The sequence below is a fragment of the Hevea brasiliensis genome, chromosome 1 (assembly GCF_030052815.1).
Source record: "Hevea brasiliensis isolate MT/VB/25A 57/8 chromosome 1, ASM3005281v1, whole genome shotgun sequence".
In the NCBI taxonomy this organism is placed as follows: domain Eukaryota; kingdom Viridiplantae; phylum Streptophyta; class Magnoliopsida; order Malpighiales; family Euphorbiaceae; genus Hevea; species Hevea brasiliensis.
Window position 1 is genome coordinate 7,446,701 of NC_079493.1, and position 13,405 is coordinate 7,460,105.

At 34.6% G+C, this 13,405-nt stretch overlaps 1 protein-coding gene across 1 annotated transcript; it reads left to right on the forward strand.

Moving 5' to 3' along the window:
• Positions 1–376: 376 nt before the first annotated feature.
• Positions 377–4,250, forward strand: LOC131169246 (rust resistance kinase Lr10-like). Its single transcript, XM_058143829.1, has 2 exons — positions 377–2,685; positions 2,992–4,250. Exons 1-2 carry the CDS (start codon positions 2,595–2,597, stop codon positions 4,137–4,139), a joined length of 1,239 nt encoding a protein of 412 aa, XP_057999812.1. The 5' UTR covers positions 377–2,594; the 3' UTR covers positions 4,140–4,250.
• The last annotated feature ends 9,155 nt before the right edge of the window (positions 4,251–13,405 follow it).

Here is a 13,405-nt window from a genome sequence, read left to right on the forward strand (position 1 = left end):
ATGAGGTTCCTTATTCCTTAACATAGCCTGTTAATAAAAAATGGCATCCTTGCTAATTGTCTCCTTCTGTACTTTTGAATCCCATAGTCTATACCTTTTTACTTCTCTTTCATAACCAACAAAAATGCATATTCTAGACTTGGGATCCAACTTGAACCTTTCACATTAGGAATATGTGTATAGTTGGACTACAAAAAATTTGAAATAGAGAGTAATCTGCATCTTTACTGTCCAAACTTCCTTTGCACATTTTATTTCCAACGTCCAAGATGCTAACCTATTAATAATGAAACAAGATGTGCTAACTAATTTTACCTAGAACTATTTAGATAAGTTAGCTTATATCCTCGTCAATTTAGTGCTGTCCAAAAGAGTCTTGTTCATCCTTTTTGTAACCCTATTCTATTGTGGAGCCTAAGACTAAGAAATTTCTCTTAATTCCCTCTAATATGTAAAAATTGATGAGCACTTGTGATGTGTACTTGCCACCATTGTCAAACTTGAGGCATTTGATTTGCTTCTTTGTCTGCCTGTCCACCTTGGCTTTCCACTCCTTGACAATAGAGAATACCTCTAACTTTTATTCATGAAATACACCCAAACTTTCCTGGAGTTCATTGATAAAACTCACAAAGTATCTAGCTTTACCTTTTGTTGGTACTTGTGCTAGACCCCATACTTCTGTATGTACATGTTTTAGCATCTTTTTGCTCTTATGTGAGGATATTTTAAACTAGACTTGATTGTGTATCCCAAAGGCACAAAATTCACAAAAGTCAATCTTACACTGTTTAACACCTTCCAATAGCTTCCTTTTATGGATGTTCTTTCATGCATGGTTCATCCATATGCTTTAGTTGTATGTGCCAAAGAATAGATATAACTATGCTTGACTTTAAAGAGACTATAGATCCCATAGCTATACTACTCATTAGCCCGTATAAGTTGTTCTCAATCTGTTTCCATTTCATCACTATGATAGCACATTTGGAAATCTTGAGAATTTCATTGCTTGTAGCGGTAGAAAATCTATGCAAGGTCTTTTCTAACTATCCTAGTGAGATCAAGTTCTATCATAATTTTGGAATATGTTAAACATTTTCCAAATTTCTATCAACACCACCAAGCATCTTAACCACCATTATCCCCATCCCCACAACCTTACAAAAATGCCCATCACTCAACTTAACACTTGCAACCTCATAATTTTCATATCTACGAAACTAGTATGTATGTGTAGTATAATGAGAAGAATAAGCTAAATCTAAGGTCTAGGTGGAAGTGTATGTACCTTTTCTTACTGTAGATACCACCATCAAGTCTTCTTCATTTAAAGTTTCTAACACTATACTTGCTCAACCTCATAATTTTCATATCTATAAAACTAGTATCTATGTGTAGTATAATGAGAAGAATAAGCTAAATCTAAGGTCTAGGTGGAAGTGTATGTACCTTTTCTTACTGTAGATACCACCATCAAGTCTTCTTCATTTAAAGTTTCTAACACTATACTTGCTAAACTTAAAGAACTACCTTTCCAGTCTTCCTTTCCTTGGTTCTTCAGCATTAGGCAATCTTTCTTGAAGTGGCCCTTCTTATGACACTTAAAACACTCCACTTATTGGCATTTGACTTGGACCTTAACTTAGAGTTTCCCCTGGACTGATTTTGGTCCCTTTCTTTACCACTTACACGTTCATAGCTCACCAATCCCTCTTGGAATTATCTAAATCTAACTTTTGCATTATATGATAGCATTTGAATGTTTTCGTGACCTTCTCATACTTCAGATCCTCCTACTAAATATCAATATAGTTGTTGGGTGCCCAAATGGTGGTGGTAGAGAGCAAAAAAGGATTAAGTGTTTTTCTTCATCACTCAACTTAACATCCACATGTAACAAGTCACAGACCTTTTCATTGAATTGGGCTATGTGCTCACCAAGGACTGTTCCTTCCTCCATCCTGAAGAGAAACAAGTCATGCTTCATGATCCATAGCCAAACCTATCACTTTCTTCATCACCACAAAGTCATGAACATAAAAAAATGAGGAAAGAACTCAATTAAATAATTAAGTGCCTTAATGATTTTGCGAAGAAATAAGAGATTAAATTTAAAGGAAGGAACTTAAAGAACATTGTCTAAATGCATTTGAGAACTAAATTTACAAGAACCAAGGTGAGTCATAAGAACTTGATCTCCATTTGGTAATCATGAACATTGGTTAAGAAATCTAACAATTAGTGATATGATCGGTGCAATTTGAATCAATAATTCAATGGTTATTAGAATGAGAGGAAAAACAAGTAATTATACCTATGAAAATGAAATGATGATTAGAGGAATTTAAAGAATGTGGTTGTGCTGAAGCTAGGAATTGATGAATTTGTTCTTGAGTAAAGGGTGCGTTAGGGTTTGAACTAGAACTAGACATGCCTTGGTTGAATCATTAATCTTTTGTGTTATTGTTTTATTTTATTTTATAATTGAAGTAATAGATTTATCTCAACAATTTGGGGCGAAAGGTAAAGTTTTAATTTTAGAATGCAATAATTAAGAATAACAATTAGTTATCGAAAAGGTAAAGCTTTTTATGGATTTATATTTTTGCAACGCTACTTGTCATCAAGTAACTTTCTTTGTTTTTCTTGTAGGGTTGCTCCCTTATTTACTCGCTTTCCTTGGTAAGGTTATCTCTACTTGAATGCAAATCATGAAACATAGTTTAATATTATGTAACACAAAATGATATTGTCTTATCCTCAAAATGGAAAAATAAAACTTATATTACTTAAATTATGCTAATCAAGGAAGAAGAAAATGGCCAAGAAATGAAGAAAATGATTCCTTAATGAAATAATAAGCGTGCATAATTTCTAGCTCAATTAGAAGTAATTGCAATAAAAATGAATTTTTGCACTAGAGAAAGTTTATAGACATTTATAAACCCCAATATTTTCTCTAACTATTATCCATTTATTTTTGTACAGTGCTATATCGTGTGGCATTATGCCTTTGTGGGACACTATGTGTTATCTCTTTTTTGATCTACAAATGGAAAAGAAGGCATTTATCAATGTATGATAACATTGAAGAATTTCTTCAAGGTCACAATAATTTCTTACCAATTAGATATTCTTACTTTGATATCAAAAGGATTACAAGAGGTTTTAAAGACAAATTGGGTGAAGGAGGTTATGGCCTTGTATATAAAGGAAAGCTTCGTAGTGGTCAATTGGTGGCAATAAAGATATTGGGTAAGTCTAAAGCTAATGGACAAGAGTTTATCAATGAAGTAGCTACTATTGGAAGAATTTACCATGTTAATGTGGTTCGCCTTATTGGTTTTTGTGCTGAGAGATCGAAACGTGCTCTTGTATATGAATTCATGCCTAATGGATCTCTTGATAAACATATATTTTTACGAGGAGGCAGTTCCCCAATAAGCATTAAAAAAATGTATGAAATTTCCCTTGGAGTCGCTCAAGGAATTGAATATCTTCATCGAGGTTGCAACATGCAGATTTTGCATTTTGATATCAAGCCACATAATATTCTTCTTGATGAAAGTTTTATTCCAAAAATTTCAGATTTTGGACTTGCCAAGTTATATCCACCAAATAATGATGTTGTTTCTCTCACAGCAGCAAGAGGAACTTGGGGTTATATGGCTCCAGAGTTGATCAACAAAAATCTTGGAGGTGCATCTCATAAAGCTGATGTATATAGTTTTGGGATCTTATTGATGGAAATGGTTGGAAGAAGAAAGACCTTGAATGCATCTACTGAACATTTAAGCCAAATTTACTTTCCTTCATGGGCTTATGACAAACTCAGTAAAGGAAAGGATGTAGAATTGGGAGATGTTTCAGATGAGGAGAAGAAAATAGCAAATAAGATGGTTCTAATAGCACTATGGTGTACTCAGTTGGAACCCATTCATCGTCCATCAATGCATGAAGTTATAAAGATGTTTGAAGCAGAGTTTGAAACCCTAGAAATGCCTCCAAAGCCTTTACTTTCACTACAAGACAAGAAAAAAGAGGATATTGAAATCAACGTAAATGCTATAGGGCCAACAAGTACCCCAGCAGGTGATTGTATGGATTCAGTTAGTTTGGTTGCAAATGCATATTAAACTATGTTTGTTATTATCCAACCATGTAATGTTATTGATAAAACAAATTAACTTGTTTGTTTATTATAGATGTTAGTGTTATATATTATTGATTTCCTTATTGATAAAGCATATTATGTAATGTTATTGATAAAACAAATTAACTTATCTATAATTTGTAAGTATTTGTTGTGGATGAATCACAATGATTTTAATTCATGGATTAAATAATACTATCTACTTTTAATCACATCCAAAATGTTATAGGCTAATCCTTATTTATTTTTAAGCCTATGATGCAATTAATTCATTTAGCTTTTATTTTAATTTAGTCAGGCTTTCTTTATTACATGGCTCATAAATTTGGCATGCATTTTTAACCTAAAAACAATATTCCTCTCTCAAATTATCCAATTATGCTATGTTCTTCTTCTTTTTCTTATTCTTCTTCACTTTGGAACAAGTGTTTCCAAAAACAAAGGAGTTAATAAAAAAAATTAAATTAAAGTTTGATCAAAACTCTAAAATAATGAGTTTCAGCCATAAAGTTGAAGATTATGTTGTAATAGGAATTTAATCCTCGAAAATTAAATTCTGTTAACTACCCAATTTAATTAAGAATCATAGTTAAACTTTATTATTAAATAAATATTAGGTTTGTTAAGAAATAAAATTTATATGCATGGTTTTTTTTTTGTTTATTTAGTTTGTTAGTCACTAAAGTGGTCAAACTAAAATAAAATAGAATTAATAGTTTGTTAGTTACCAATGTAGCTGAACTATTAATGATGTTTACATGCATATAAATATTATCAACAATTCATAGTAATAAATGTCTATGATGAAAAATTGATTAATTGATATCCACTAGTCATTAAAACTTAAGGTTTTTAATCAAAAGTAAATCAATTATTTTATGACTAGTGAGAATGAAGGTGATAATAATATTTTATCAAATATATATTGGATATCCAAAGAAAACATGTATATTTGATATAAGCTTATTATTTGTCCAATTAAGTTCAAAGGCATTTAATTTAGGATAGTATATTATAATATTTACTCAAAGGACAATTGTAGTATACTCTAATTATTTAAATTGTTTGAATCTATTTTGAGCATATAAATATTATACACAACTATTTCTCTTCATTAACAAGCTTAATCTATTATTGTTTAAATGGCTTGAACTTCTCTTAATGGTGTGAGCAAGTCAAGTTCCACCCAAGTGTCTTAGACCTTGAATTGGCAATATTAGAAGACAAATTTGTTGCTATTATGGATACAAGTAGTGAGGAAGAGAAGTAATGTCACACCCTACTCCTCGTAAGATGTAACATGCTCCCGTAGTACACCTAATGAATTACCGTACTTCGTCTACCGGTAACCCATTAAATATACTACAAGGGATTTTGAAACAATTTTCTTAGTATTGATAAGTGGTGAGCATTTTCTAATAGGTATTAAAATCATTTATTCGAAGTTGAAACTAGTTAAAATTTTTGGCCTATTTTATTTTTCCGCAAATTTTATAAAAATTTTGGCAGAGTGCCGTTTGTATTTTGAGAAAACAGTTCTTCAAATTCCTGTAAAAAAGCACTTCCAATAATTTTTTTCTCAACAACTTCTTCAAAAGTCACAATCATCCAAATCAATTTCAACACATTTATCAACTTCCAAAATTCAAATTCACCATTTCCAATATCCAACAATTATCAAAATACCATTAATGAATTTCATTCAATTTAAAATAAAATACAACAAATCATATTTCATTAATGAAAAAATAATTTATATATACATCATACTAGAAATTTACATTAAGAAAATCCAAACTAAAATTTATTACAACTTTATACAAACTTTGTACAAGCTGCTCAAAACCGATTTTACATGTCCATACAATTACGTGTAATACATATATCAAAATGAATATTTACAGTCAGGGTATAAATTATACCTGATAACTTTAAGCAGGTAGCTCCCCTGTCCTCAGCAGCTCAATCTGCTGCTCCTCTAGTCTCTATATCTGCGACAGCATGCAAAGTTATTGCTGAGTGGTGAACTCAGTGGTGCACAAACTAATAATTTAAAACTTAATACAAATTATGCTTGACAATTCATAACAAATAAAATTTTAAAATTTTTAAATTCTTCAAAATCCATGACCTTCAGAAATCAACATTTTCATTCATGCAAATTATTCATTTGAATAACATTTTGATCAAATAGTAACTATTTATTTACATTTCTTTTAAATTCCGAAACAATACAAAATTTTTTGAATCACTGACAAATTATTTATTTCAATCACAATTTATCAAATTATGCATAATTTAAAGGGCGTTGCCAACAATACACACAGTCGAACCCATGACCCAAAATTCAAATAGATGCCGTGTTGTACACCACGACATTTCACACTCTCCCAATAACCGAAGCTAAAAGGGAGAAACAAAGACTAGCTAGTATATATAAGTACTCATTCAAATCATTCCCCAACTGGCAAGCCAGAGAGAAAGAAACTCACCCCATCAAGTGGAGGAGTTATCTCACTAGACAAGCTAATGAGAATTCATAACATATTTTGTCATGTCAACTGTGGTTTCAAATCATATTCAAAACAATTCATATTTACAAAAGTGTTTACAAATCATCAATATATTAAATCATCATAAATTCATGCTCAAGGTTGGCAACACATTAAACTTCAAATTTAAAATCCTCAAAACAATGCAATAAATCCTTAAATGTATAAGAAAATTCATATTCAAATTATACAATTTCATTCAATAAGTTAAAATTCTCAACACAACAAAAATCATAAATCATACAATAAATTTATTTCAAATCAATTTGGAATTGAAAAATAACGAAAGAGTTAGTTGTGCACAAACCTTAAACGAGTCGCCTCTTGGCCTTGACTCGATTCCTCGGGTTCTTTTCCGGTGTTCTTTTCAACTGAAACACACAGTTTCACAGTGTTTCAGTATCATAACTCATCATTAGTCCAAAAATAAATTTACATTCACTTATACCTAGCTCTAATGTGCTCAACTTGACGTTCTTTAAATTTTGCATTTCGAGGTTACTATTCATGATACTATTCAAGTCAATTTGTTGACTTTCTAAGGCTTAATAGGTATGGGAATTCCAATGTAACACCCCATTTGTATAGTCTGGTATATTTCATTATTCCGGTGACCGGTGTCGGTCCAGACAATTAAGGGGATTAGAACCATACTTAAGACAACTGGAGAAGCCATAAACACAAATAATTAGTAATGTCCAATTAGTTAAGTATAAACAAGAAAAATAGAACATAAGAAGTTAAACGAGCCGAGAGTCACAACAATGGGTGACCTTCTCGGGAACGACTGCGAAGTCGTTTTAAACTCAAATTTCGAACCGTAAAATGTGACGCCGCGGTCCTTAGGACCCTTATAAACACAGTGGAAAAGAGAAAATCACGAAAAAGAACTGTTAAGCAAGTCAAATAATTAGGTCAGGGAGCCGAAAGAAATATGGAATTATTTGCAAACTGGGATGAACCGGCGAGGGGCAATTTGGTCAATTGACCCCGAGAGCTGACTCCTGACCTAACAGAAAATAAAATCGGAGAAAAGAAAATTTTAGAATCGAGAATTAAATTAAAGAACTAATAGAAAAATTAATGAAAAAAAAAAGGTTTTATTTCATCATCTTGATGACATCACAAATGATATCAAAATAAAAATTAATTTTTCCCAATAATTGATCAAGTCAAATGGCTAATTTAAGAGATAAATAACATAAGAAAACAAAAAGAAATTCATTTTGCTTCTTTCTTTCTCCTTATTGCCGCTTCATCTCTTTCTCTCATCTCTCTCATTTTCTTCCTCCACCATGAAAGCTTATGTTAAGCTCTCACAACCCTAAAAACCTCCATTAATTTCACAACTCCCTTAAGAAAAAAATTTCCCTTGAGCTTTGATTTGAAGATTGAAAAAAAAAAAGATAAGGAAAATTGAAGGATTGAAGAAGTGGAAATTCACAAATTTAGGTAAGTCCATTTTCTCTTTTAAATTAAGTATTATGAATGGATATGAGGTTGAATAAGTGTGAATTGCATGGAAAATATGAAAAGAAAAACAATTGTTGAGGAACTATGTATGAAATTGGACAGCTAGGGTTATGTTTGAAATGGATGTTTTGATGCAAACAATAAAGTTGTTAAGTGTAAATGAATGGATGAGTATCACATATACAATTAGAATTCAAGTAAATGCAAAAATTAGTGTGAATTAGGGTTTGGATATTTAGGGTTTAGAGACCAAAAATGTGAAGAAGTGCTAAATGATGTCTTTGACATATTTTAAGGAAAGAAATGGTCATTTGTGACCTAATTAAGTGTATTAGAAGTGTTTGAATCAAAGTTAAATTCGGATTGGGTATGCACCATGACCAAAAGTCAACTTTGAGGGACCAAAAATGGAATTTTACAAGTCCAATGGATATGGGACCAATTGGGGATGAAAATAGGCACTAAATGACACAATTTTCATTTAGGAAGCCTGCCCAAAAAGTAACTAAAACCTAGTGAACAAAGTGGCTGAAGTTGGAAAATTGTAGGCTGCCACTGCACCAAACTGACCAAATGAACAGTAACTGTTCATTTGGTCATAACTCGAGTTAGGAAGGTCAAAATGACCTGAAATTTTACCAGCAATTAGATATGATATAGATCTAAAACTTTCATGAAGAACACCAACCCAAATTATGCCATTAACCCATTTAAATTATTGAGCAAAGTTGAGTTATTGAACCTGTAACTCTGCAAAATTGCCACTGAGCAGTAAAGTTCCAATGGCTATAACTCTTTCTAGAAAACTCAGATTTAGGCGATTCTTGAACCGATGGAAACCTAAGACATAGTAGAACATTTCATGTGAAGAAAGTTAGGCCAAATTATGAGCTTAACTTGACCAAATTACTGAACAAAGTTGGATAAAAAATCTGCTAGAACCCAGATACCAGTATGCACGTGAACAGTAAATTTATTTTGGCTATAACTTGAGCTACAAAACTCCGATTGAGGTGATCCAAAAATGAGAATACACTTAAGACAATAAGGAACATTTTCTATGAAGGAAGGTTTGTCAATTTCCAACAGTAGATCGACCAATGGAACAGTGCAACTAAGTGCACCAAAATCGAAAATTGGCAATTTTGCCAAAATGACCTAAGCTTTGAGAAAATGACCAAAACCAACAAGTTTAATGGCCAAAATGTGGTATGTGGGTGAAGTTGGAGTTCACATACCTATTAAGCCTTAAAAAGTCCACAATTTGACCTGAATAGTGTAGTGAATAGTAACCCAAAACACAAAAATTTCAAGAACGTCGAAATTAGCACGTTAGAGCTAGGTATAAGTGAAGTTAAATTTATTTTGGATTTATGTTAAATTATGGTACTGAAACACTATAAAATTGTGTTTTTCAGTGGAAAAGAATACCGGGACAGAACCCGAGGAGTCGAGTTAAGGCCAAAAGGCGACTCATTTGAGGTTTGTGCACAACATCACTATGCTTTAAAATGTGTTGATAAAGTGAATGAAATATGTATTTTACATTTGCTTTGAATTATTGAGAATTTATTTGCGATATTAGTTATGATGTTTTGACTTAAATTGTTGGAAATTATTATGTATATTTGAAATGATAATGTTTAACAAATTGTTAAGATAAGTTTTGAAACCACAGTATCATTGTAACGATTGGGAACTAACCACTAGAGGAATTGTTCGCTTTGACCATAAGCCTCACGGTTTTGTCCCATAGGTGGAATGGAGAACTTCCCAGGAGGTCACCCATCCTAGGATTTCTCTCAAGCGAGCACGCTTAACCCTGGAGTTCTTCCAACTCTCCAGGCCATTCCACCAAAAGGCGCCTCTAGTGATTAATCCCCCCATCTTATATATCATTACTTTTTGAACCCAAGACCAACTCCGTGCTTTGCCGATGTGGGATTTGCCTAAGGCACCTTTCTCCCCCCCTTTCGGGACTCAGCGTCCTCGCTGAGGTTTGCCCCACCATCGCCCAAGAGGACACCTGAGCAGCTCTGATACCAATTGTAACGATCGGGCTCCAACCACTAGAGGAATTGTCCGCTTTGATCATAAGCCTCACGGTTTTATCCCATAGGTGGAATGGAGAACTTCCCAGGAGCTCACCCATCCTAGGATTTCTCTCAAGTGAGCACGCTTAACCCTGGAGTTCTTCCAACTCTCCAGGCCATTCCACCAAAAGGTGCCTCTAGTGATTAGTTCCCCCATTTTATATATCATTACTTTTTGAACCCAAGACCAACTCTGTGTTTTGCAGATGTGGGATTTGCCTAAGGGACCTTTCTCCCCCTCTTTCGGGACTCAGCGTCCTCACTGAGGTTTGCCCCACCATCGCCCAAGAGGACACGCGAACGGCTCTGATACCAATTGTAACGGTCAGGCTCCAACCACTAGAGGAATTGTCCGCTTTGGCTATAAGCCTCACGGTTTTGTCCCATAGGTGGAATGGAGAACTTCCCAGGAGGTCACCCATCCTAGGATTTCTCTCAAGTGAGCACGCTTAACCCTGGAGTTCTTCCAACTCTCCAGGCCATTCCACCAAAGGCCGCCTCTAGTGATTAATTCCCCCATCTTATATATCATTACTTTTTGAACCCAAGACCAACTCCGTGCTTTGCCGATGTGGGATTTGCCTATCATGACCATATATTTGAACACCTCACTAGCACGACTAGTGGGGGTAATTAGTTTCGAATTTTGATTCCTTCTCTGGAGAAGTGTTGAGGTGTGCCAGTAGAAGAGGATGTGAATGGATATCCATATATTTGAGCTAGCTAGCCTTGTGATGTGATTTCTCTTTAGCCTCTGGCTATTGAGATTTTATTTGTTTCGAATGACATGATCTAACTGTGGATTTTATGAAATGTGTTTTGATACTTTGAAATGAACTTGGTTTGCATTTAAAATCTCATAATGCATGATTTGTACTTAATTCTCATGTTCAGCCAAATTTTTGAATAAATGTGATTTAAGTTTTTCATAAAGATTATTTTAGCATGTTGTGCACCACTGAGTCCTAGTACTCAGCGATAGCTTCTATTCTTTATCAGAATCTGAGAGACTAAAAGCGTGATCGAGTTGAGGTGTGAGGAGCTATCAGCTTGAAGTCTTCGGGTATAATTTATACCCTAACTGTAAATATTTCTTTTGATGTATATATTGCACATAAATGTATGGACATGTAAAAATGACTCTTGAGCAGTTTGTATAAAATTTGTATAAAGTTGCAATATATATTGCAGTTTGGAATTCTCTTAATGTAAATGTTGTAATGATGTATCTAAATTGTTTTGTTTCAAATGAAATATGAATGAAATGGATTGCGAGTATTTTGATAGTGGATTTGAAAGTTTGATAAATGTGTTGAGAAATTGATTGAGATTGAGTATTAAATTGAAGCAGTTGTTGAGAAAAATTTTTAAAAGTGCTTTTTACAGGTATTTGAAGAACTATTTTCTCAAACTACAGAGGGAACTCTGTCAAATTTTTTATAAAATTTGCGTAAAAATAAAATGGGCCAAAAATATTAACTAGTTTTAATTTTAATTAAATGTTTTAAGTACTTATTAGAAAATGCTCACCCCTTGTTAAAAGTAAGAAAATTATTTTAAAATCTCTTGTAGGGTACTTAATGAGTTATCGGTAGGTGAAGTTCGGTAGTTCATTAGGTATTCTACGGGATCATGTTATGCCTTACAGAGGAGTAAGGTGTGACATGTTTTAGTGGTATCAGAGCAAGTTTTTGAAGTATGTTTTAAATTGTGAATTTGTGTCTTTTCTTTGTTAAGTATAACTGCTCAATGTCCATAATTGTTACATACAGTGCATTACATCATAAATATGAACTAACGGAGGGAAATCTCCATGTGTTACTTGTTCAGAGATACCCTAACTTCAACTGAAATGGAAGAAGGGGATCGCTCGATTGAGCGATGCTGAAGCCGAGGCACAAGGAGAAGCCACGGCTTTATCGAATGTCGATGGAGTCGATGCACCACCGCAAATGCCGCATTCCTGCACAGTTTGCACAGTAGATGGCAGCAATGTTTCAACAAATGGCTGGGGGTATGCCTGTTCAAACTCCACCCCAACCACCTGTGGCACAACCACTGCCTCCAGCCAGACAGTATGATAAGTTATTGAAGTATGGGGCTACAGAATTTAAAGTCTGATGGACCCTTTAGAGGCAGAGCAATGGCTTGAAAGAATGGACAGAGTATTTAAGAAGTTGCACCGGATGAGCTGAAATTTGAATACTCATGTCGCTACGCAAGGGATGTGTATGATGGTGGAAGACCAATCCCCACTTGGCTGAACCACGATCTTGACACAGGATGACTTCATCGAGAGTTTAGGCAAATACATCCCAGACGCATATGTTGATCAGAAGTTGCAAGAATTTTTGAGTTTGAAACAAGGAAATCGATCAGTGGCAGAGTATGAGAGGGAGTTCTCCCGCCTGAGTCATTATGCTGGAAGTCTCCTTACTACCAGCAAGGCAAGGTGCAAGAGATTTAAGACGGGTTTGAAGCCCAGCATAAGGATGCAAGTTGTGGGATTTCGACAAAGAACTTCTCGAACTTATGTCTCAAGCACTTGAATGAGAGAGTTGAAGCGAAACCCCAGTGAAGGAAAAAGCCGAGAAATTAGAAAAAGACAAGGGGAAAAATCGGTTGAGCGAGTTCGTGCTACCTGGAAAGAAAAAGAAGTTTAGTGGACCCAGGGTCGAGGTGGAAGATTTGGTAGGGGCCGATTCTGCAGGACGAGACCCCTAGGTCTGTCAAGAATCGAGCGAGGGTTCACATTCTGCCCGCCTGTGAGACTTGTGGCAAGATTCATGGGGAATGCTATTGGGCCACCGAGCTGCTTTAGCTGGAGGCAAGGGTCATTTAGCAAGAGACTGCACTAGTGCTCCGTCTTCGAGATATGGTCCAGCTCCTATTGCTGCCGAGGGATCTATTTAGAGTCCTGCTCCCAGAGGTTCACAGTCATTTGGCAGAGGAAGAGGCAGAGGTAGAGGCACCTTGATCGAGCACAGATTGGTCGATCGGCCTGACAAGGAAGTGCTTGACCAGTCTAAACAATGAGACAGCGAGAAGAGGCTGAGACTTCCGATGTGGTAGCTGGTACATTTTCTATCTCTGATCAAGATGTATTTGTGTTGTTTGATCTGGGTTCAACC